General features: G+C 38.2%; 1 protein-coding gene across 3 annotated transcripts in view; it reads right to left on the reverse strand.

The window, feature by feature from the left end:
- TMEM245 (transmembrane protein 245) overlaps positions 1-26007 on the reverse strand; it is a 91232-nt gene that overhangs the window by 59514 nt on the left and 5711 nt on the right. For 2 of the 3 annotated variants that reach the window (XM_019635906.1, XM_019635908.1), the window contains exons 2-7: positions 20212-20329; positions 18267-18368; positions 9055-9171; positions 6465-6683; positions 3945-4114; positions 958-981 (exon numbers count right to left, since the gene is read on the reverse strand). In XM_019635906.1, the coding sequence (XP_019491451.1) occupies positions 958-981; positions 3945-4114; positions 6465-6683; positions 9055-9171; positions 18267-18368; positions 20212-20329 (750 nt within the window). The remainder of the gene's footprint in view (positions 1-957; positions 982-3944; positions 4115-6464; positions 6684-9054; positions 9172-18266; positions 18369-20211; positions 20330-26007) is intronic. The other variant, XM_019635907.1, reaches the window with a different exon arrangement.

Genomic DNA, 26007 nt, shown 5'->3' on the forward strand with positions numbered 1-26007 from the left:
ATTTATTTTGCACAATTTATTTTCAATCCAAAATTTAAAATGTCAAGTTCCCCTTTCCTCTGTTTCAACAGAATGAAATTCTAATCTCTACACTCAAAAGTGTCACTTTAATCTATTTCCGAGTAGCATATCTTTCTTAAAGCCTACAACATTTCCACTGAAAACTTTTAGAGTCTTATTGTGTTTAAACACAATACGTGTAAATGATGTCATCTCTTGTGATATATCTGTCCTAGGGATTTAATGAAATTAATCTTGGAACAATTATATCCAGACTTTATGTCAGAGATACAGCACTCCTATCTGGATTAGCCTTTATTGAAGTTATTAAAAATGCACCTAGGTAATTTCAAGTCAATCATGTGAATCATTTACCATACATATAATCTCATATCTTGGGAATTCATGAAATTAGATGTCACAAGCCATGACTACAATCTTTTTTAAGTTAAAAACGAAAATTTTAAATACTAGTTATAAGAAAGGACAATATATAAAATTACCAGCCTAGGGGATCACACAAATACTTCACAGATTTATCTTTTCAAACAATTCCTGTGTCCTTTATCAAAAAATGAGCAATAAAGAATTTGCTTTCCTTTTCAGTAACGATTGCCTATGTGTTCTCACACATCAAAGGAGACTAAACTAGCAGGCTGAGCCACATTACAGCGCTATAAAGGAATGGAAATCAGAGTGAACAAAAGGACTACAAGACAGAACTTTGTACACACACTTGAACAAGGAGATACCACCCAAATCCTAAGTAAAATAGCTTTGGGTTTTTAGCAAATTATACGGTGACAGCATTAATGTTTCATGACCTTCCATAGCTTATAATTAGATCTTTAATAACAAAAACTTAGTTTGACACACAGATAGAAACAGTGAGAACGGAGATATGGGGAGAAGTTACAGAATTGAATAGTAAAAACCAACATCCGTGTGTTCATTTACCTTCTTATTTAGCCAGTGCCAGAGCTTGAGGATGGAGGTAAGGTGAGAAAGAGAAGATAAGAACAGTGGAATATCATTAGAGAATGCAATAATAAAAGTATGAAAAGAAAAGAAAGTCACTGAGAGCATGAGGAGGTTATCGCAGATAAAAGAAAAACTAGGAAAAAACTGTAATGCATTAACCATGTTTTTAAATTGACTGAATGTATTATTCCTTTAAGATACACAATGATTACAATGATGATGACCACAGCTTTACTGGCAATTCTACAATTAAAAATACCTAAAATAACCTGAAAGCTTGTGAGCTTATTAAATCGTCACTTTGACCAAAGTCCAAAGGTCAGAGTAATAATCAGGATCCTTACACTGATCATGCACCAAAAGAATTTTTAGTTTCTAGATAAACGAATTCATCTTCAGATACTGCATTTTCACCGAACTTTGTAGTTGCAGCTTTACAGTATTATTTCACATTTTTTAAAGAGTAAAATATTTCAGTGCTCATTTGAAACAGGACACCTGGCTGAAAAGCAAGCATATCTAAGATTCTGTTGATATTTTGTGTGTCTCCTTCCATCCCAATTTTTTTAGGCACACATTTTCCTTCAGTATATAATATCTTGCTTTTTTCACATAAATATTACCTCATCTAACTAAACCTCACAATATTTAGCATAATAACTAATGCCAGTTAGTGGACACACTCTAAAGATCTGTACACAGGATTTAAGGCATTATTCATGATATAAAAAGTATAAAGGCTAAAAAAGCATAATTTCATCCAAGTGGCTGTAAATGCTTGTTACAGGTTTCCCTGAAGTACACTCAGTGCATGTTTAGTTAGACACATACTTCAATCTCCTATAGATGGGTCACTTCAAAAACACTGGGCCAATCAATTAAAATTTAATAGAAACATGAAAAATAGATCTATTCCCCAAAGCAGCAGCCCAACTATATATTATTATACTAGACGTAACATAATTTGGGTATCAATTATAATGACAACAAAATATTCAGTTTATGACAGCCATTTATTCTGATATGTGTTGTCATACAGCAGAAAAGACTGGCTTTATTTATTTTATTCTCTCTTCATTAAGAAGGACAGATTGGCAAACAAATTAGAATAAAAATGACAAATTTCTACAAGGCTACTCTGTAACAAACACTTCTTGATGCCCCTGAACTTCAACTGACAGAACTGTACTGTTTTCCTAAGTGACAAGTTCCCCATAGAAGGGCATGAGAAGCTGAAAATAGGCTTTAGTCTCTATCCCTCCTGACAGTGCTGGGCAAAGAAATTAACTGAAAATAAGAATTATCTTCTTTAAAGAGTTTGAAGCACTCTAGTTAAAGATAAACTTTATCCCAATACCAGGGAGATGTGATAAGCATGTTAAAACCTGCCCAAAGTCTTAAATTCTTCCTTATTTAAAAAGTTGAAAACCATTATTAAAAACACAAATAGGCAAATTATGAAAGAAAAATATAAACAGAAATAAGCACATATAAGGATGGTCAGCCTCATTTTTATTTTTAACAATTTCAGATTAAAACAACAAGGAGAGAATTCTTCTTACGAAACTAAAAAGGACTTAGTACATTATCCTATCCATTATTGGCAAGAGCGCAAGGCAACAGGTGTTCTCCTATGCTGCACTGGTGGGAACAAAAACCAGCAAACTTTCTGGAAGATAGTCAGGCAATATGTAAGAAAAAGTATCCTCTGCTTCTCCTTTGACCCATATTTTATTATGGGTATTTTGTTATGAATTTAAAAGATTTACTTCCTCTTCCCCACACGCATGCCAATTCTTATTCTCATCTGTTCCCCACTGGTTTCACCCAACAGTATTTCTCCACCTGAAGCCATGAACGGATCTGTTAAAGGAAACAGACACGAGCCTCTGTGATGAAGTCCAGCTCGCACAGCACACCAACAGAACTTGCTGATCCAGGCTCGCCTGACCCTCCAGCCTTACCGCCCAGGAATCACCATTTCGCATAGCCCAGCCATGCCCATTTTTTTGGTGTTCCCTAAGAACTCATGCTACGGAGGTCCCTGTGCCTTTGCACTGCTCCATCCACCTGCCCTTCTTGCCACGTCTACCTCATCAACTCCTACTTGTGCTTCAGAATCTGCCCTGGCACCACCTCCTCTGCAAAACCTCTCCGCTCCCACCGCCTCACCAACAGGGAGTCACTGCCTGCTCAGTACTATCCCTGCATGCAGTACACACTTTCCTGCCACATTCTAACCACAGCTCACACTTGTATAGCGCTTACTGTGTAGCAGTCCCTGTCTGGGAATTGTACATACATCACCTCACTTGACCCTCACACCCATTCTATGAGCTGCATGCTCTTATTCGCTATTATGCTGATAAGGAAACCAAGGCACAGGAAGGATAAGGCACTCATCCAAGGTCACACACTAATAAATAGTGGATCTGGGATCTGAAACCAGAATCTGGATAGAGACCATGCCCTTAGCCACTCAGCCGCTGTATCTGACCGCTGTCTCTGAATTCTAACAGGTTGCTGGCTCTCCCTAAACAGAGCTGCTGTATCTAGTTTTCTGCAATTCGTCTGATTTTCCCTAGGACTTATCTGACACAGGGGAATTACTCCAAAAATAGTCACAGAACTGAGCCAGGCTATATAATTTTAGGCAAGTCCCTTAGGCCTCGGGATTGCAATTATGTCCTTACAAGGGAGGGAGTTGAACTAGGTGTTCCATAAGATTCTTTTCTCCCACTTTTCTAAAAGGAAAAACTACATAACGCAATGCTTATTTAAACTAAACATATCCTGTCCTTATAAAACCCATAATTCTAAACTTTAAATTTCATCAAAGAATTCAATTTTAGATGTATTATCAACAATTACAGTATGAACGCTAAATACAATGAAATGGAATATTTCAGACAGTGAAACATATAAACTCCATTAAAACAGCACAAGTTCTTAAAATACAATACCTTGCAGTCAACTTTTAACAAGAATTTTCCAAGCCCGATAATTGGCCAGGGTGCTAGAGCTGCCTGCCGCTCCTTCAGGAAGCGCTCCACGACCTGCCACCACACATAGCAGCGTTTCTCCATGAACTGCACAACTCCAAAGTGAATAACAAGCTTTTTGACTGCCCAGACTACAAAGAAGATAAGAGATACATACATAAACAAAATACAGATTACAACATCATACCGCAAAAGGGTCCCGTACGTAGTTCATGTGACCCTTTCTAAAACAGTAAAGCTGGTATGAAAATAAAGATCCATTTTTTAAAAAAGAAGGGGAAGAGAAGAAAGTTCAAGATAGTCCATATTGGTGGTACTGGGACAAATAGCTTATCACACAAGCCCCACTTGCCCATGTACTACCTGCTTGGTAGAGTCGAATCCCTGAGGTAGTCAGGGATTGTTTTATAGCCTATATAAATATCAGATACCAAGATCACAAAGGTTTCAGTGACTACAACCTTGGGTAAAGAATACTAACCCCTGACATGTCCTAATCTCCTTGGCTGTTAAGAGGTGCTATTGCCAAATTTTGTTCTTTCCCTTAGATTTTTGACGTTTAGTAACCAGATAATGTACTATATATACATGATTTTACACCACCACAGGTGACATTTTCATTTGTGTTCCTATTTCTCTACTTGATGATGCTCTATACATCTGAATCTTTTACCAGCGTTCCGTAGAGAAGCAGGCTGGCTACAAGCAGGGCTGCTACAGATGGCCCCTGAGGCTGGGCACTGCACACCTTCGGCAGGGACCATGCACAGACCAGAGTGTGAATGTACCCCCTGCAGCTGGGTAGTGTGGTGGCCCTTCCAGCGTGAATACAGCTTCTTGGTAAAGGTGGTGGGACTAGGAGGAAGTGTCACTTAGCTGCGAGAGTTCCCTGAAGTTCGGACTCTGGATAATTGATCCAACCACTATCATTTCCCTAACTCCAGGGATTTCTGTGTCCTTAGCCCGAGCCTTACAATCTAATGCTTCATAGTTTACTATTCTGAACCATAAGCTCAGTGCTACCTACCAGCTCGACAATTCCTTCATTAGCATTTTTAAATCTCTGGAGAGGTCCTAGGGAAGCTCCCCCAGTCTCTAGAATAAGCCCAGGGTATTTACAGGCTGTAGAAAACCTCTTGGGAGCCGCCCTGTTCACAGCCTGCTCTCCCAAAGCCATGTCAAGTTCCTGTGATGGCCTTGAGGTTAAGTGACTAGGACAAATGTAACTCCCGCTAACAAACTTTAAAGAAAAGGGGGTTCCAATAGCACCTGACACGTGATTTGCCAGGACAAAAGAAATCATCTGGCAAAACCAAAAAAGGTGTGGAGCAATCCAGACAAGCAAAGTAAACTGTTTCACTGAGCATTTCTATAGATTCCTTAATAGAAAGAATGGCTGTGGCATGTACTCTGTGACATGGTTAATTACAACTGTCCTTGCTCCAACTACCAAACAAAAGATCTGCCTGAGGATGAAAGCAGCAGATATAAACTTCAACCCCTTGTAGTCCGTGTTCCCTAAGGACGGGCACTACACAGTGTCCTGGTCATAGCAAGTCTTTAAAAAAATAGTAACTATTTAATTAAGTGTCCAATTTAATTAGAAAAGTAAGTTTGAAAACTCATGAACTAGAAGGTAAACGGTCCAATAAGTTTAGACTTTTAGACCATGGTAGAAAAAAAATTAGGCTTCCAAAAATCAGATTATGTTTAAAATCAATAGTGAAAAACCTTGATTAAGGAGACAAGGACTAATAAAATTTAAGATGTATCTGGCTGGCAAGATCCCGAGCATGAATTCATGACTTAATAAATTTGGCGTGAACTAGGACTGCACTAAGAAAAAAGCCCCAACAACCAGGAAAGGAGAACGGGCTCTGCTACAACACACCTGAGTCAGAGAAAACTCCTCCTTTCTCTTGCCGTTATTAGAAAGCACCTTTACAGAGAATCAACACAACAGAGGTAGGCCACAAATTACCATGGGACTCAGGTAAGCAGACCTAACTGAATGACTGATAAAAAGCCATAATCTCCATTTTGATATAATGCATATAATATATGTACATGTAATGTAATTTTCTGTCAGACAAGGGGGAAAAAAAAAATCAAGATTCTGCATATGTATATTTCCCAAAACCTACATTTCCTTTGAATTACAAACACAATGTAACATGCACTTCACTAACAGCAGCTCTCAAAATTCCATCATAAACCCCACAACTCAGATTGTTGTTAACATTCTCCCCAACAGAACCATGGATGGCCAAACAGTCAACTCTCCACATGGAACTATCAGTCTGTAACACCACACAAAATTAAAGAGGCTAAATACATTTTTGAGCTTTAAAGTGAAATCTTAAAGAAGTACCACATAATACATTTTCAAAATAATGTTTATGATTTAAATGCACACATCCTAGTGTTTTATTGTAAAAGAGAGTACAATTACCCGGAGTCCAATCCCACTTAACCAATCACCTGCAATAGGCACTGGCAGCAGCTGCATAATCCACAGGTTCAACCAGACCTGGACTCCGATGATGGCCCAAACAAGGGACACGAAGTAGATATCACTTGTTTTCTTCTTCCTAAGGAACGTTCCAATTTCAGTCCTTTGTCTGCCCAGAGTGGGTGAAGGGGAGGAGGGTGAAGAAGGCGAGGACAATGACGGAGGGGGTTCTCCTCTGTCCATGGTTTCTGAAGAAGGCAAGGAAAAAAAGAATCACCCACCACCTTCGTCCACATTAGTGAACAGTAATACAGAGAAATGCACGAAGCTACTCTATGATAGGCCTTCCAAATGTGCTCTCATAGGATGATTACGTGGCGTTAAAGAAGAACAAAAAGATTTGGACGTGTGTCTGCATATGTACTGAAAAATGTGTGGAGAATTAACAAAGCTGACAGCTAAAATCTATAGAAGCTAAGTTTGTTGAGGGGTAGGGTTGGGTATGGGGAATTTTTTAGTTTGTACTTCATACACTTCATACTGTTCAAGTTTTTTACAACATATATGTCATTTATTAATATATATTTATCATTTAAACAAAAAAACTAAAGAAAAATACATAACAAAAAGCTGAGAATTATACTTAGAAAATCATTCAAACCATATAAAGCAACAAATATTAGCATATAGTAGATAAAAATTCCTTCTCTTTTAATGTAACTTTATATTAGATGTATTTATATATATTTCTGACACAATATGGCTTTTTGTGTCACCTAAAATGAAGCCAAATGTTTTTTAAGAAGAACCCAGGACTTTGAAACAAGTCTTTCTTAAAATGAGATGTAAAACAAGATTGCTGAGGGTGAGGAATTTTCAAATAAAAGAAATCATACTGAATTACTTCACATGAGGCACTGTTTATTTACAATGCAACTGCTATATTTTAATAGAGGGTTATATTACCTCTATCTCCTAGTTTTACTAAAAGATACCATATATATCAGAAATCATATAACTGTTAAAGCAGTGTTACTCAGTATGTACTGTGATGATAGAAATGAGTAAGAGCCTAAAACTTGCATTTTGCCATCCATAAAAGAAGTCCATGACAAAAGTAAATCATATTTCTGAAGTCGAGGAAAAAAAAGAGAAAAAAACCGAGAACACCCAAAATACCGACTCCCTATCTGCCTCCTCGTCTTTATAGTTTTACATAGCTGTACCATGTTCCACTCACCCTTCTCCACTTTCTCAGCTCCAGGGCAGATAAGACCTTGTCTGCCTTGTTCTCCCGCCACTGAATTCCTAGCACACAGAACAGCACCTGACATATAGCAGGTGCTCACTAAATATCTGTTCAAAGAATGCCTTCCCTGTTATTTCAACATTGTCATAAGCAACTACACAGTAGCCAGCCCTCTCTGACTGCTACATCATCATTTCCTTAATGTTCCTTTTAACGGTAAATGTTGCGCTGTGAGTCAATTTTTACTAATGCTATAACTAGCACCATGGTAGGTCAGCCCACCTCACCAAATTAACATTCTACCTTGAGGTTAGAAGCTAAAGCCCCAGCGAGTTATAATATGCTTCTGGCTGATGCTGCTCTCTGAGTGTATTTCTAATTTGGAAACTTCATGTTGGTGGTTGTGGCAGACATTTAGAATAAGTCCGTAACCAAACCATCACTCCCTCTCTACTGTGAAGACATGATTCAATATTTAAGAAAAATAAGTTGTCCTACTATCCCAAATGCCTTTTCCTTAGCTGACCCCTTCCTTCAAGACTGTTCTAAAGTCAGTTCTTCAAGAAGAGCTCACCAAAAATACTCAACTCCAAAACCCCTGGCACTAATGGACCGCTTGGCACAGCAGAGATGGCCTTTTACATTCTTGAGCTCTGTGTGACTACGGTGTGACTTTAAAGCTGATAGAAATCTACCAGCTAGATCTCACAGGAGCGCTGAATTCGAAACAACCAGAGGAGTCTGTTTTAAGGGAAACAGTCAATATTTGATAGCACGAAGCATGCAAAGCAAACTTTGAGAAGAAAAGCAAGAAATGCCAGAGAAATGGAAGACTAGAAGATGGGAAATAAAAGCAAAAACAAAGATTTGGAAAAAGGGAACAACACACACACACACACACACACACACACACACACACACACACACAAATCAACATAGAAAGTTAGAGCAAAATAGAACGATGGAGGAGAACTGACCGTTATAGAAGAAATGGAAAATAAGAAAAGGATTAAGTGTGGGGTGTGGGGGGGATATAGACAAAGGTAAATGGGGCACTGAGAAAAGGAAAATAAAATGGGGCACTGAGAAAGGAAAGTGAGAGATAAAAAAAATAAGAAAAGCATTTTTTTAAAAAGGAAAGAATAAAATATCAAGATAAGAAACCTAAGAAGGTAAATAATTAAATGTCTGAAAAACGTGGTACAGGAGAACAAAGATGAGAGGAAACAAGTATAAAAATAGGATCAGAGAGAAAAACGAAGGCCCAGTGCATAGCATTTTGTGATGCTAGTGTCTTTGTTAATTTATATTCTGTGTGTATTTCATTTTCCGGAATGGTTCTGAAGGCATTCCTTCAGAAGGTGAGTCACCTGCAGGCTGAGCCGGGGGCTGGTCTTCCGTGCTTGATTCATACCCGGTGATAGAGATGGCCAAGGTGGCTAGAGTGGAAGCTGCCATGGAAATAACTTGCCCTGGCAACTCTGCCCCTGTAAAACAAGCATGCATTTAAAAACCTTTTTAAAGCAAATGAACAAAGTGGGAAATAACCTGCAACCTGAAACATAGTCCTAAGTTTCAACATTAATAAAAACGAAATGGTTATTGCTCACCCCCCCCCAAGACCAGTGGCTCTTTGCAAGGGAGAAAGATTCAGAATCAACAGGAAAGTCTGCTAACAATGCAGGTGGCTGGACTCTCTCTCTCTCTCTCTCATTTGGGAACTTCGTGCTGGTGCACGTGGCGGAGAGTGAATACAGAAACATGGAGTGCCATGTTTATATTTAACTTCACAGGTTACTTTTAATACACAGTTCTATTGAAAAACACTGCCACACCAAGTTTGTGAGCTTCCTGAATATAGACTGTCATACTCTCCTTTGTATTACTAGCTTGTAGTACAGTATGGGACAGCCCATACTTGGTGCTCTCAGTAATACTCCACGGATGAATATGCAAATGTATGAGTATTATGCCAAACCATATACATCTATAAAGTACATAATTCAGCACAGGCAAAATCCACCACTTGAAAATCTAAAAGAACAGCATTACCCTGTTTCATGTTATATGTTCCCATATTAAGTTCCTAAAAACAGGTAGTACACCAAGCTTAATCATTTGCACTACATTCAAATAAAATGTTTACTAGCCAATGAGGTCTGTCTGTAACGTCAGCCTTTAACTTGCTATGGCAGACAACACAGACTAGCTTACACAATACCAGGTTCTAGGATGCTTTCCTGTCCCCGAGAGACTAGAAAGCTAAAGACTGTGTTTCTTGGATTCCAATGCAGATGAGGTCCCACATGTGATGCAGTTTCTACCAGGCAGGCACACCTGCCCAAGACCTGGGAGACGGAAGGCACACAGCTCTCGTGTCAAACACAATCACAGAGACATGTGGTTTTTCTGCAGAATTTAACAGAAGTTCCAGAGGTTCGATCTCTACAGAGTTTGATCTCTAACTTGGTGGCAGGCAGCAGCGGCTATGGCACGTCTGCTCAGACAGTCCTTTGATGTCACTGAGCATGTCTCCTGATTGTCCTGCTTCTGCCTGTGTCAGATCCAAGCTGAATCGTATGGGCGTTCCAAAAATTTCATATGCAAAAATTCTATATCAATACTTCTTTCGATTTAGACTAACCAGTGTGGACTCCAGTGTCCACAGCTAAGAACACTGACCATTCCCAGTCACCAAATCACACACCCACACTCATACGGCTGGCACCTTACTTTTGGGAGGCCAACACTCGATGTGACAACATAGAATTCTGCAAGCCAATGAAAAGAGCCATGGCTCTTCATAAGGCCAGTGTATTTCAGCCAAATGAACTCCACATACCCAAGGAATGCAAGACTGGCCATCGCTGAGAGATAAGCAGGCCAGGGCCTGAGACGGCTCTCCGCAGGTTCAGTCATCGGGACCCAGAGCACTCACCTTGCTCAACCATATGCCACCCCTCCGCTAGTAACGCCTCTGTGACCGGAAAGAGATTCTTTTCAGGCAATTCAAGGGAATCTCAAACTCCTGATCTGGGAAGAGAGCAAGATTTCTAGATTTGGACCTATTCTCCTGGCCTAAGTATCCTAAGTATCTAAGGTGCTTCTTAGATGCCAGTAAGAGAAAAATGGCCAAGACAGGGTCTTTCACGTCTTAATGTTCTCTTTACTCACTGTGATGGATGCTGGGGATAAAGACACAGATAAAGAGGCAAGTGGGAGAGACAGATACAAATTAAAGAACCACACAAACATGAATGTGTACAAACAATAATGATTGCTATAAAGGACAAATACTAGGTATTTTATGAGCTCTGATAGAAGAAATCTGACTTAGTGTGGAGAATCAGAAAGGCTTCTCTTAAGAAGTAAAAACGAAGCTGGTATACAAAGGATGAAAAGGAAATCACCTAAAAATGTAAAGACTAATATTTTGGACAGAAGAAAGCAAAGAGGAAGGCTGTTAAGTGAAGAATCTGGCATGTTAAAAACAGTGAAAGAAGGTCAGCGTGTCTGGAACAGACAGCTAGTAGAAAGCTGGTATGGACTACACAAAACTCGGGACGGTAAGCCAGACAGTGGCAAGCTGCAGAAGACCACAGTAAGGACTTCAGTCTTTATCCTATCCTGAAGAGTGTCAAACAGGATAATAATTATGTTTTACAGAAATTTTATTGAGATAATTGTAGTTTCCCATGCAGTTGTAAGAAATAATACAGAAATCCTATGAACGCTTTATCCAGTTTCCCCCCAATGGTAACATCTTGCAAAACTGTGGTACAATATTACAATCAGGATATCGGCATGGAGATAAGATACAGAACAGCTTCATCACTGCAAAGATCTCTCCTGCTACCCTCTTTTAACCACACCCACCTCCCCACTCCAAAACTAAATGATCGGCATTGAGATATAAAAAGATCATTCTCACTGTTCGGTCAAGACCAGATCAGAAGAGACCAAGAATGGGTACCGGGAGATAAATGATTGCAGTATTACAGGCAGGACACATTGACAGCATGCTCTGCAGCGATGAACAGGGGAGACGTTGAAAAAGTGGGTGTATTTAAGAGACATGGAGTAAGTGGACCAGACTTGGTGATGAACCAATAAGGGGAATGAGAGATGAAGGTGTCAATGATGACCCCGAAGTTTCCAGACTATGGTTCGATAGATAACAGGTAGGGGAAATGGATGGAGATTTTTGGACACAGAAAAGTTCTTTTTAGACTTCCAGGTAGAAGTTTCAAAAACAAACTGATTACACCAGAGGCAGAAGAGGACCTAGTTTCCTGTGCACCCAAGAGAGATTTCTCAGGTTCCACTCAAAAGCAAAGCTTGGAAACACCTAATGATTAATGGCCTGGGACAGAAGAGTAGAAAAATAAATATTTCCAGTCAAAATTCAAAAAAACAAAGTATTCTCTCTTACATAAGACTGAAGACTAGTCAAGGGTCCTGAATTACTAAACCCACCTCTTCACAAGTAATTTAATAAAGTGGTGACTCATCTTTGAAAGACTCTGAAAAGTAAGTACCTTGATGGCTTTTTTTTAAGTAGCTCTAAAATAACAAGATCACTTTATAGCTCCTCAAATATAGACTTCCAGTTCGGCTGCTTTTTGACCGGGGGTGCCAAAAAAATGTATACAAGTGGACACTTTGGTCAACGTTGCTCAAGCAGCAGTTCGCAGTAATCAGAAGTGTCTGGACGCTGATGGGAACCACTTTGAGTTTCTCTTGTAATTGCAGAAGTCAAATGTGACTTGTATTCATCTTTTGTTATCGGTATATATTGAATATTACAATTTTAATCATTTTTTTCCTTTCTTAAAATGTGTGTATATATATTTTTCGCACCCTCTATATTTCTAAACTCCCACTAAGCATTCATCACCAAACAGATGACCAGGCTATGTGCTCAGATAAGAAACTAGGACACTAGTATCAAGCTCAGTCTAATACTTAAACTATCGGTTAAGATTCAGTAGGTTCAGAGCTAATGTAAAGGTAAGTGTAGCATATTTTGGGAGCACAGAGGATGGAAACACAATCCATACTCGGGAGGTCAGGGAAGGGTTTCCAAACGTGCTGACATGACTGAAGGATGGTTTAGAGGTGCAATCCTTTAAATCCATTTAAAGAGGTTAGCCAGATAAAGAAGACGGAACAAGTATATCTTGGGGAGGAAGGGAGAGGCAGGGTAGAAAACTTTCTAGGAACACAAAAAACAGGTCTAAAGATACACAGGCAAGAAAAAGCCAAGTGTGCTGTTCAAAGCACTCTAAGAAGTCCAGAAAGGCCAGAACATGGGGTACGGTGAGAAGAGCAGAAAGATATGAGGATGAGAGGGAGAACGGGTGGTCTCACAACGGAGGCAGTGCAATTTCGTGGCTGGGAGCACAGGGAAGGAAACGAGACTGCCCAGGTTCAAATCCCAGGTCTACTCCTTACCTGATGGATGACTATGAGCAAGATACTTAACATCTAGGTGCCTCAGTCTCCTCACGTGTACAATGGAGTTTATATAACTTCCTATCTCAGGTGAGAATTAGGTGAAACATTAATAGAAAAAGACTTGAACAATGCCTGGTATGTACGGCTCACTCAATGACTGTTAGCTATGATCATCATCATCTATATCATAAGTATTGGCTCTGACAGTATAAACTATAAGCGTAAGTCACTAGCACTCCCACAGTATTTGTCTGTACCCCTCATTCCCTACTTCATATTGTAGTCCTTTCCTTAAGTCTATCCCCCTTAGCACACATTTTTTTATCTCCCACAGGGTCATGCAACATATGCTGCCTACAGTAGGCACTGAAAGACTTTGAGGAAAATATCAATAAATTTAAACTTTCACAACAATGGCTTATTTTAAATACTGACTCTTTCTCCAACTTGCTGGTGTCATTAAAATACACAGTAAATACTCAATGAATCAGCGCTAAATCAATGAAAACTACGCAATATCATCCTAGTTAACACACAAATGAGTCAGCACATTTTTAGAGTGCCTGAAACTTCACACAGAAAGGAAAGAACAGCGCGCAGAGAAAATCAACAAGGAGTATCTGAAAATTACGGACGTAAGATTTGGGAACTGATCTTAACCAATGGATAGGCATTTTAATGACTTCTGTCTTAGTGACATCCTCCTGTGCTTCAAAAATCCCACAGGGTTTTGGGCAGAAGGATGATAAACCAGATGGAAAAATTGCAGGACTGAGAATCTAGGCAAAGTTATGGTATTGGCAAAAGAAAAAAAAAAAAAAGCCCCAGCTAAAAATAGGAATGGTAGACAAGGCAACATAATCCTGGGACCCAAGGACTATAAACAAAACAAGGAAAGAGCATCCAAGGTGTCAAGTGTCAAGCTTCCCAGGGCCAGGGCCAGCATCAAGTGCAGGCCCGGACATCAGGGACCCACACACATCCAAAGCAGCAGGCCACTGACAGCAGCTGAGTACCAGGGGACAGAAACTCACAGTCTGGCACGTAAGAAACAGATTGTATGTTCAAACAGTATCTGCTAACGTGGCTAACTCAGCAATGGGCAGAATAACATTTTTCAAAATCAAGGGAAAATACATTTTGAAACCAGTCTAAATAAGGAGATACTTGATCTACTTTGTTCTCTTCCACAGGGATAGTGGCAGCTGCCAGAAATACATCCAAAGATGCTTCCTGGAAGGAGTCCCTGCATACCAACTAAAACGTCCCCGGCATGCACGGCTCCCTGTGAAGAAGGCTTGTGTTTCCATCTAATGTGGAAAATACATCTCAGTGGCTTCCAGTATCACTTCACTGTACTGCTGGTCAGGAACAAGGGCGTGGATATGGACCAGTAGGAGTTTCTCCAGGTCTATTTTACCGACAGTGTCAGAACTGGGGAGTGAGAGATGAGCGGTAAAAAATTTAGTTTGTTCCTTTTCTTTTTCCAATTCGGGCTTAACTTGACCAAACTGTTCACTCATATTGCATATTATCGTAACACGGCTAAGGCAACTACCAAGTCTTCTTGCAAAGATATTTCCGGTCATTCACAAACAATCACCAATGGTGGGAGGAACAGACCCAGTTGTACTGGCCCATACTGCTCAGGCTGAGTGTCCAGGCTGTTAAAGATACATGTGCTATATGTGCCTCGCTTTTAAAGAAGCATTTTTCAGAGTAAATGGCTCTCTAAGCCTAAATTTCTTCATCTGTAAAATAAGTATAATACCAATCTCACTGGATTGCCAAGAAAATTAAATGAGACAGCGTGTTTAAAGAGGCAAACAGGGCCTCGCCCACACTGCCATTGCTAACAATATGCTAGGGTTCCTTTTTTCTCACAGGCCATCACAGCTGGATTCCAGGTTTCAACCAAGTGAGGCTTCTGGGGCCCGGAGACGGAGAAGCTCAGTCCTGCAGCTGTGCTAAGTCGACAGGGCCCGCACGGGAGCCTGAAGCCGCCTGAAGCCGCTGGCTGCAGCTGAGAGCAAGAGGGTCAGCATTCAGGACCTTTTCAGGATGACTGATGTCTGTTCAGAGAGCCTGGTGAAGGGAAAGAACACCTGACTGACGGTCAAGGGCCAAGGTTTATATCTTAGCTCCAGCAGGGGGACTGGAAGCAAGTCAGTTAACCTCTCGAATTAAATGTCTTCATCTGCAAAATGGAGATAACCATTTTTATAAGGTGTTGGGGGGTTGCTTTCATTTGTGAATTTAAAAAAGATAGTACATTTAAAAACATGGTGGACATTTAGCATTTTCCCCCTATATTATCTTGGGGTTCCAGGAAATACCAAGTCAGAGCTGCCAAGGTCTGAGAGAAAACCACGGACTAAGGCCCCTGGGTTCAGAAGGAACCACTGACACTAACTCAGCAGTGATCCAACAGAAGAGTTTTCCGGACCTAGAAATGAAACAAGCTCATGCTCTGAATTCTGATGAAATCCAACCGATTAATTCTATGAATCCAGTGAACCACAGATCATAAAGTTTCTACACATCAAAAGAGTCAAAGCTCAGAAGACACAGAGACAGATGCCTATACTGGTGACCAGGACAATGCGACAGTGGGAGTGACAGGAAGGAATGAATGCACATGGCAGAACACTGAACCATCCCTGCACCTAACTAGATCACAGTGACATCTATAGGAGGGAACTGGCTGTAATAAAAGGGGAAGTGTGTGTGTCCCAGGATGGACTAGATGGTTTGAGTTCTTATGCCCAAAAGAAACAAAGTTCTAGGGACAAGAGGAAAAAAAACTTTCAGAAATGGGGGGGGGGGGGGAGTTTTAAAAGATTTATTTTATGATGATAATGATCTTGACTAGAAGTCCATAAAAGGATTCTAGATCAAGAATAACTTATTCCTAAGTAAGAAAAGCCAACATTTCCAAATCTGCTGTCAACATTTATTCTGGGATTTGCTTCCTTATAATAGTCTAGAATCCGAATACTAGAAATCTGGCTTGCTTGCCAACACACCACTATCCTGGGTTTATGCCTGATAATAATAATCAAACATGGCTCAAACCTTGGTCTTAGAATTCTTGTCCTCACAGCTCTCTAGGCTGCCATCATCAGCTGGCTAGAATTTACACCGAAAAGAAAACTCACCTGAAGCCTTCAGTTTAGACCTACATTATTTATATACTTGCAGTAAAGTAGTTGCTTAGCTCTGGACAAAGGCAGTCAAAAAGAGAAAGCTGTCCTGGGGTTAGGGGTAAGCAGGGCTGTCTGCATCCCTCCTGCTTGGGGAAAGGAAAAAAGAGAAGGAGATAAAGCTAACCAGAGAGACAAATGGAGACCACCAACCCTTCTACAGTAGGTGCCAAAACAGTTAGTTTACTTCTCCTGGTCTGACAGATAACCACAGATGGTGCATAGGAAGACAGGCTGAGCAAAGAAAACTTAGAAAGACAGCAAAATGTAAGATAAAATCTTTCCTATTTTCTACTATCAGAAAGATAATTAAGGTTTCTTTGTTTCAGGTAGTTATTTTAAAATTCTAAACTCTTTATGAACAAGATGTCTAACAATTGTCATACATTACTCATTTAACAAAAAAAGAGCAGCTTAATTTTTTAAAAAAGACTTCTATAAGGTGTCTGTACAAATAACCCCAGTGTCTCAAATAGCCTTATAATTAGCATAAAATGAAGATGCTAAAAATAATGTTGTAGAAATATAGTCATCAACATAGAAAGGCACTCATGACATAATTAAGTTTAAAATGTGGGTTACAAAAGAGAATGTTCACTATGATCCAGTTTTCATGTGTTCTAAAAAGTCTGAAGGCATAAAAACCACTAGTAAACATTTTGGTATAATCTGTGGGCCATGGAATTTTGAGTAATTTCTATTTTCTTCTTTTTGTTTCTCTGTATTTTCTAACTTAACAAACTGATAACCTAAGAAATTAATTTCTTTTAAAAATCTGCTAAAGTTAGTAATTTGCTCTTTTAGTTTATGTATAACCATCAAAAAGAAACAAGGAACAAATGTGTGTCACTGTAGTAACTGTGTGCTGTTCAGTTACCTCTCCAGTCTGATGATCTGGGACCATTACTGTATCTGGCCCCCCCGACTCCCACCCCCCTACAGCTCCGTAGAAATCTGTATCTTTAACAAACTGTACCTGGATACAGGCCACTTACAGCCAGGATGCCTCAAAAATAATCTTTAAAAGAACATGGTGCATATTCAACATTGTACTAGTTCTCACCAGAGCAATCAGTCAAGAAAAAGAAATAAAAGGCATCCAAATTAGAAAGGAAGAAGTAAAACAATCTCTATTTGCAGATGTCATGATCTTATGTATACAAAATCCTAAAGAATCCACAAAAAAACCATTAAAGCTAATAAACAAATTCAGCAAAGTTGCAGGATACACGATCAACAGGGGTAAATATTCATGACCTTGGATTTGGCAACGTTTTGTTAGATAGGAAGCAAAAGCACACACCACCAAAAACTTGGAAATTAAAAAATATGTGGAAACTTAACACACTTCTGATTAACCAATGTGTCCAAGAAGAAATCAAAAGGGAAATCAAACAGTATCTTGACTCAAAGAAAATGGAAACACAACATATTAAAATTTATGGGATGCAAAAGGAGTTCTAAGAGGGCAGTTTATAGATATAAATGCCTACATTAAGAAAAAAAGACATCTAAAAAAAAAAAAAAAGAAAGAAAAAAGACATCTCAAATAAATACCCTAACTTTACAGTTAGTCACTTACTGGGTAAAGGGTTTCCTTTTGTGGTGATGAAAATGTATTGTAACTAGATGGAAATAATGATTGCACAACACTGTGAATGCTCTAAATGCTATTTTAAAATAGTTAATGGTTAATTTTATGTCCTATAAATTATACCAGCAATAAAAAGTAGCAAAAAGAAGGGGCAGGTGATGTATGGTCTAACAACTTAAAGTATTTTAAACAAATTTATTATTCAGAAAACACCCCTGGTTTTTAAACAGATTTAAAGCCATTTCATCATCCCATTTTTATTTTTAAATCAAGCTACTCTCCCAAATATTTCTTAAGAGTAATATTAATAGAATGCCCTAGTTCTTACCAGAAGACTCTTTTTCATTCTGTTTTTCATAGAGGGTGCCCACAGACATCAAGAACACAATAACGAGGAATACTGGAATTCTCCATGAGCCAGCCAGGGACGCTGTAAATTATTAAGAGTTAACATTTTTAGTGAAATAAAAACCTAGTACTTGTTTTTAAAAGACTCAGTTTAGTAGACTGACAGAACAAATTGGTATATTTGTTAAGAACAAAATTGTTTCACAGGGAAATTAAAAATATAAATAAATAAAGGCCATCGAACAGATAAAACTTCAATTCAGGGTTTCTCTCAGTAAATCCAGACCTGCTGTCAGGGGCCACTGGTCTGAAGGACTGCGCATGTTCTAGCCTACCTTGAACGGGCTTGTATCACCTGAGGAACCAAGTCCATTCTAAAGCAGATCCAGGGTTTAAGACCATCCCAAACACAAGCCCCCCATTTAACCCCAGAATGACTTGCATCAGGCATAGGGCCTAAAGACACGCAGCCTGACTTGACTTCCTGAAAATATCGCTGGATGAGAACGCTCGCTCAAGAAAGGGTGGAATGGCCCAAACAAAGGAGCACAACAAAAAGCTTTAATGTGCCGTCCTTAGTGTATAACACAAAAATGCTAACAAGTGGCTGAGGATCAGGTCTCTACCCATTAGCCACTTGCATTTCCTTGAGTTTGTCTAGAGCTTCTGCCTTCCTCAAATTCAAAATGAGTCACATCAGACATTAGGGGATCTTGCTGATAAACTCCCCTAGCAATCCAAGTCAGTAAAGCTAAAGAGTAAAGCTTTAATCAACACCAGAGTCTAAGCAGAGACATATTTTCTTTTTTTTTTTCTAATAATTGGAACCCTTTACTCCCACAGCAGCTTTGTGTGAGATATCTGTCAACACATCACAGTCATTGTCATAAATACCTGCCAATGAAATGTACAGAAAATGCAAAGTAACCCATTTGTCACAACTCAGAGCACAGTGTTCATTCCAATCTTTTGGAATGAAAATAGTTAATCCCAGATGCTTATTCTTGGATCAGCTTGGACAGTTCTCCTGAAAAGTGACATTAAGAACTAATTCCATGTGCTCCTGCAAGTCAGCAGAGACATATTTTCAATCACCTATGTTTTTGTTTTTATTTTTGTTTTTAACAATAAGTACCTCTAAAAACCTCCTTTAAATAGGCTATCTACTACTGCTCCAGGTTACTGAATTTTGTTTTTAAATTAGAACTTAGTGTTTCCATAGGCTCAGAACTGAAGATAAAGAATCCCTGAAAAAAAAAAAATCACTCTACCACATCCTAGCAGCCACTCAGCTAACAGTACAGACTCAAATAACTGGGAACTCATTATTTGGAGCAGCCCTGACACTGATTATTCTCATGTTGAACAGAGACTTTTCTCTCTGAAGCTACGCACTGCTCTAAAATCTCTCCTTCATGGTTAGAGATCTGTTTAAACTATTCGTTCACAGGACTGTTCCTCAAATACTCGAAACAAGCTTCCAAATTTTACATCCTTCTTACCTCCACCTCTCCCCACACCTATAGCCCAGTTCCCTTCTCTTATCCAGAGCAAACATTTCTGGTTCCTTTAATTGTTTCTCACACAAGATTTTGAGCACCTCTTATCATCCTTGACTGCTTATCTATATCCTCCTTAAGTATGACACTCAGAAATGGTCATATAGTCCAAGGGCTCTACTTTTTAAGATATATTTATTTTTAAAAGACCTTTGGGAAAATGAACATTCAATATAATTAAAAGATAGACATCTTAAAGCACAACATTTTCATGAAAGATTAATAAAAGATTAAAGCAGAACATTTTCTAAAGATTATTTTAAAGAATTTTAAATGCAACATGTAACACTATAAACAATTCACTTTGATTTGCATGGTCAGCCACTGCTGACCTTAAGCCAGACTTTCTTAGAAAAAGAGACCCACCTAAATGAAAAAGCAATATAATCCAGACAGGAATTGAAACTGCTCTCAAGTAGCGTTCAGTGCTTGCATTCCACTTGAATGAAACAGCCAACACATAGCCAACTACCAACGTCCAGATCTTAAATAAATGAAATATAGACACAGTTGTAAAATATATACACATGAAAATAAACATACAATTTTACCAAATATGCAATCATCTATATAGCATGAGAACTATGGATACAATACATATAAGATGAAGTTTGGTGGTGCTAAAAGGAATATATGTGGGATTTCCTCTTCTGTTCAGCTAAATCAAGTTTTTTTGGGGAGGCACATCTAAATCTTTTTTTTATTAGTTTCAGGTGTACAAAGCAACGTAATAGTTAGACATTTACACCCCTCACAAAGTGATTAACCCCCCCAAAATACTACCCCACTGACTTCGTATATAGCTGTTACAATACCACTGACTATTGAAATAAACAAGCATTTGAAATCCCATGTAGTGATAGTAAATATTTTAAACAAAAACAAAATATGTAAATAGTTTTAATTTAAGATATCTCAAAGTTCAGAAACTACTGTATGCATAAAGATACTTAAGATGAAATATTCAATCTTTAAGCCATGAACTTAAGAGCTTAATCTTGTTGCATTCTTAAGGTTTTTCTCTATAATGTTTAGAAAAGAAAAAAGAAGAAAAGCTTTCTGAAAAGAATCAGGTTAAAGGATTCCATTTCAAACTATGAAATATGTTTATTACAGTGAAAAGAATTTTTCGAAAGCTTAAAGGAGACAACCAGCTGAAGTGTGACCCTGATGAAATAATCTAGGTAATGGATGGTTAGACCCTAGTCCACAGTTATATGCACAACTGAAGACGTGTAGCTGAAAAAATATTGCTAGAGGAAGCAACAGCAAGACTTGGGAACACAGGAACCAGCCAGGGTCCCCTCCTCAGTTTTCCCCACACTAAAACTAAATGGCTCTATCTAACACTGAGGGAAGCATCAGCATAGCCTACACAGAAACTCTCTAATAACCTCATATTTTAATAGAAAATTTACAAAATATGGAAGGAATATAGAATCCAGAACAAATGTGAGCACCAAGATCTTATGAAAATGACCTAAACCAGGAGGGGGGGAAATTACAACAAAAAAAGAACATTAAGCTATAATTCAGAGAATGAAGAAAAAGGAACTGATATGATTACTACAAAACAGAAAAAAACTACCTTCTATTTTATTTTGGTCATATCTATCAATAAAAATAGTCTTCAGGTCCTAAAAATGTTTATAACTTCTGGCCTGAGAATTCAGCTTTGGAACCTTACTAAATAATGATAAATTCTATAAAAAGAAGCTCATCAGACTATTATTTAGAATACAGAAAAGCTGAGAATCTATAAATTCAACAACTGGGAAGTGGTTAACTATGGATGATTCAATAAAATGTTATGTAACCATTAAATAGGTTTTTGTAAACAAAGACTATATAATTAAAAGTATTTCTAAGAATATTAAGGAAAAAGCAAAACACAACATAATTATATCTACTGCACGGTGGAGGGTAAAGGAAATGTAAAAAAGAAATACTTGGATGGTTAAATTTTGATTTTTCCCTTTTACTTTTTTCTGTATTTTCCAAAGTGCCTTTAATGAGCACTAATTCTTTTATAATGAAAAGATATTAAAATATCCTTCTTCGAGCGACTCTATTAGACGAAATATTACAGAGATCTTAAGCCCCAGGTAATATGAGATGAGAAGTGAGACTATAGCTGCTTCAAAAAAGTTCAGGCTTGCAGGGCCACACAAATTTAATCCTGAGAATTCACAGAATCTGAGATATGACCATGGAGCTCAGAACAAAATGCGAGTATAATAATAGCACACTTATATAACGCTTACTATGGGCCAGGCCCTGCTCTGGTTCTTTATATATATGAACTTATTGAATTCCCATAACCCCAGGAAATAAGTACTATTATCACCCCTATTTCACAGATGAAAGAAACTGAGACTTCGTCAGGCAGTGACTTCCAAGGTCACACAGCTAAAAAGTGACAGCCAGGATCAGAACCCAGAAATCTGGCTCCACAGCCTGCTTTCTTAACCATAAAGAGAAATAAGGGTGGTGCTAGAAAAATAAAGAAGAGGAAAAGTGGCTCCAATATTCACAAGGGAAAATAAAAACAGTTGACTCTGGCAACTACAAATTGTTGAAATAAGTGATTCTCAGCAAACAGATGGTCTTCAGTAGCATGCTACAGAGTAATCAGCCCCACACTATTAAACATTAAGCTCAGTAATTTAGAGGAAAGACTAGAAGGCATATTAATCAAACTCGTAGATTACACAAAATTAGGAAGAGTCAGTAAAACCTGAGGTGACTATGATTCACAAAGATATTCTGAAGTTAAACGAGATAATTCAAATAAGATTAAATTTAATAGAGAAGACATGCAAAGTTCTACTTTTAGATTCAAAACTCAACTGCACAAGTATAGAACGGCATCCAACTAGTGTTGAGTGCCTATTAATAAAAGTACAATACTCTTATCAGGGTAAGTGGCTGTTTTAATGACTTTCGCATTATTGAACCACATCAGCAATAAAATTCGAGCTGAGCAAAGAACTGGAAATCACAACATAGGAGATACGGATACAGCTGGGAGGAAAAAAAAGCTGTTTTATCTTAGAAAAGGGAAGGAAATGTCCAGATTTGATAGCTATCTTCAAATAGCTGGGGAAATACCATCTGGGGAAGGCATCAGGCTTAATTGTCTATGGTTCTGACAGCAGAAATAGGTGGGATAATGAAGTAACACATTTTGGCTCAACAGGAAGATAACTCTTTCTAACCAACTATAGCTATCTAAAAATGGAATAAGCTACCATCACCACATGTGAGCAAAAGCTGGCCATACGTCAGGGATGACAAAGCAGGAAAGCCTGCCTTCGGAGAGCAGCTGAAATAGAGGATCACAAGAGGTATATACTTTCTGATTTTAAGCCTATGATACTTTTAACCTCCAAAAAGTTTTTGTTTCTTATCTGTACTTCAAAATCGGTATCACTTGCAGGGAGAGAAAAAAATAAGGAAGAGACTGCATACTTAAGATTTTTTAGGAGAAAAACATGGTCTAAAGAAAAGCATGTGTTTTCACCTAGTAAACCTGAACGCAACTCACTGATAACCTCATTTCCGTTTAAAGTAACTTTACGTTGGAGAGGTTGTGGAGAAAAAGGAACCCTCATACACTGCGCCTGGGAATGTACTAAATTGGTGCAGCCACTATGGAAAACAGTATGGAGGTTCCTCAAAAAATTAAGAATAGAATTATCATATGACCCAGCAGGCCCTCTCCTGGGTATCTACCCCAAAAATCTGGAACCATTTATCCATAAAGATATATGTACCCCTATGCTCACTGCAGCATTATTCACGGTGGCCAAGACATAGAAACAAGTGTCCTTTGACAAATGACTGGATAAAGAAGATGTGATAGAAGTACACAATGGACTACTCAGCCATAAGAAAAGATGAGATACTGCCATTTGCCACAACATGGATGGGTCCTGAGATTATCATGCTAAGCGAAATAAGTCAGACAGAAAAATCAAGAACTATATGACTTCACTCATGTGGGAAATAAAACGGAAAGCAACAAACAACAAGACAAACAAAACCTCACAGACACAGACAACAGTTTAGTGGTTACCAGAGGGGAAGAGGGGATGCAGGGGGTGGCAGAAGAGGAAAAAGGGGGTCAAATATATGGTGATGGAAGGAGAACTGACTCTGGGTGGTGAACACACAATGCAATCAATATATAGATGACATTTTATAGAATTGTACACTTGAAACCTATATAATGTGACTAACCAATGTCACCCCAATAAGTTTAATTAACAAAAAATAAATAAATAAATAAATATAAAGTAGATTCAGGAGCTCTTCAAAAATAAAGAAAAAAAAATAACCACTTAAATATACTCCTCAATTCCACTTCTGGGGATTTGGTTCACAGAAGCACTATACACTGTGCAGATATAAAAATGTTCACTGTGGTAGTTTAAAATATAAAGAAATTGGGCCAGCCGAGTGGCTCATTGGTTAAGAGTTGGCTTAGGAGAGCAAGCTCTGAGCAGCAGGGCCTCCAGTTCAGATCCCACATGAGGGCCAGTGACGCTGCCCTCTACAACTAAGATGGTGAACAACAGCTCGACCTGGAGCTGGGCTGCCGTGAGTCACTGGCGACAGCATAGGCTGCAGTGAAGCTGCAGTGGGTTGCCGTAAGCTACCGTGAGTGGCTGGCAGCCAGTAAAAGCTGTGAGCCGCCGTGAGCTGCCGTCCAATGGTCGGCGACCAATCTGCCTCAGCCGGGAAGAGCGCAATGATCACAATATCAACATGGGCCAGTGAAGCAACACCCTCCACAAATAGACTGAAGAACAAAAGGACAGCAACTTGTCTGATCCCCTTCTCTGACTCCCCAATGCTGCTCCCTCCCCCCATTCCCCAATAAAATCTTTTAAAAAAATAAAATAAAATATTAAAAAATTGGTAACAACCTAAATGTCATTTTATAGAGGACTATTTAAATAAAGTTATGTCCAAAAAACAGAACAATTATTCAGACTTTCAAAGGTGTAATATCTATACCCAATGACAATATAAATTCATGCAAGTGCAAATTTATAATGGTGAAAATAAACTAACCAAAATGTTAAAAAATGTTATTTTTGGATGGTTGGATTTCAGGGGGTAATTTGCTTCTTTATGCATTTCTTCAAGTACTGAATTTTCTCCTAAAGGTTTTATTTTTATAAATAGCAAACTTTAATTTAAATTTTCAAATACAGTTGACAGTCAATATTATTTTATATTAGTTTCAAGTGTACAGCATAGTGGTTACACATTTATATAATTTACAAAGTGATCCACCCAATTAGTCTAGTACCCACCTGGCACTATACACTGGCCTTGTGTTTTTAACTTAAAAAAAAAAACAAAAAAAACTCTTTTGACCTATGGTTTTTTTTTTTTCAATATTTTGAAGTAATTGTTCAGAAGAGTTACAGAATATTATTAGTTCAAAAAATATGGTCATTTATAAAAAACACTTTTAGAGTTTCTATTAAACCATTATGATTATACAATAACCAATATTTAAAAATGTTTATCAGGTTATCCTAATACACATTCAGAGCTAAAATAATCTTGTAAGAACACCTTCTAAAAGACATCCTGAAAAAAAAAAAACACACACTTTTATACTAAAGTACTGTTAAAAAGAAGTATATCTATAAGTGCTAACAAGGAAAGATGTCCAAAATACAATGATAAATTAAAGAGCAAGGTACAGAGTTTTATACATATGTATGTTATCCCATTTTTGTTTAAAAAAATGAAAATCCTATACTTTGTATGTCCACGTAGGCATAGAAATAAATTTAAATGACTATTAATCAGTAACAATAGTAACATCTGTAGAGTAGAAACGGTGGCAGAGAAAAGAGATCAGAATTCACTTTTACCATATAAACTTCTATGCTGCTTAAGTATTTTTATATAACAAGCATGTTTTACTTGAGTCAATTTTTTAAATCGCTATTCTTTAAAATAAACTGAAAATAAGAATTTGTACATTCAAATTTCATAATTTCTAGTATGAATTTCTAAAAGTGTGCCTTTAAGAGTTTTTCATAGGGCCGGCTGAGTGGCTCAGTTGGTTAAGAGCTCGCTCAAGAGTTTGAGCTCTGAGCAACAGCGGTTCGAGTCAGCCGGAGCTGAGCAGCAGCT

The sequence above is a fragment of the Hipposideros armiger genome, unplaced genomic scaffold (genome assembly GCF_001890085.2).
Source record: "Hipposideros armiger isolate ML-2016 unplaced genomic scaffold, ASM189008v1 scaffold_24, whole genome shotgun sequence".
Lineage (NCBI taxonomy): Eukaryota > Metazoa > Chordata > Mammalia > Chiroptera > Hipposideridae > Hipposideros > Hipposideros armiger.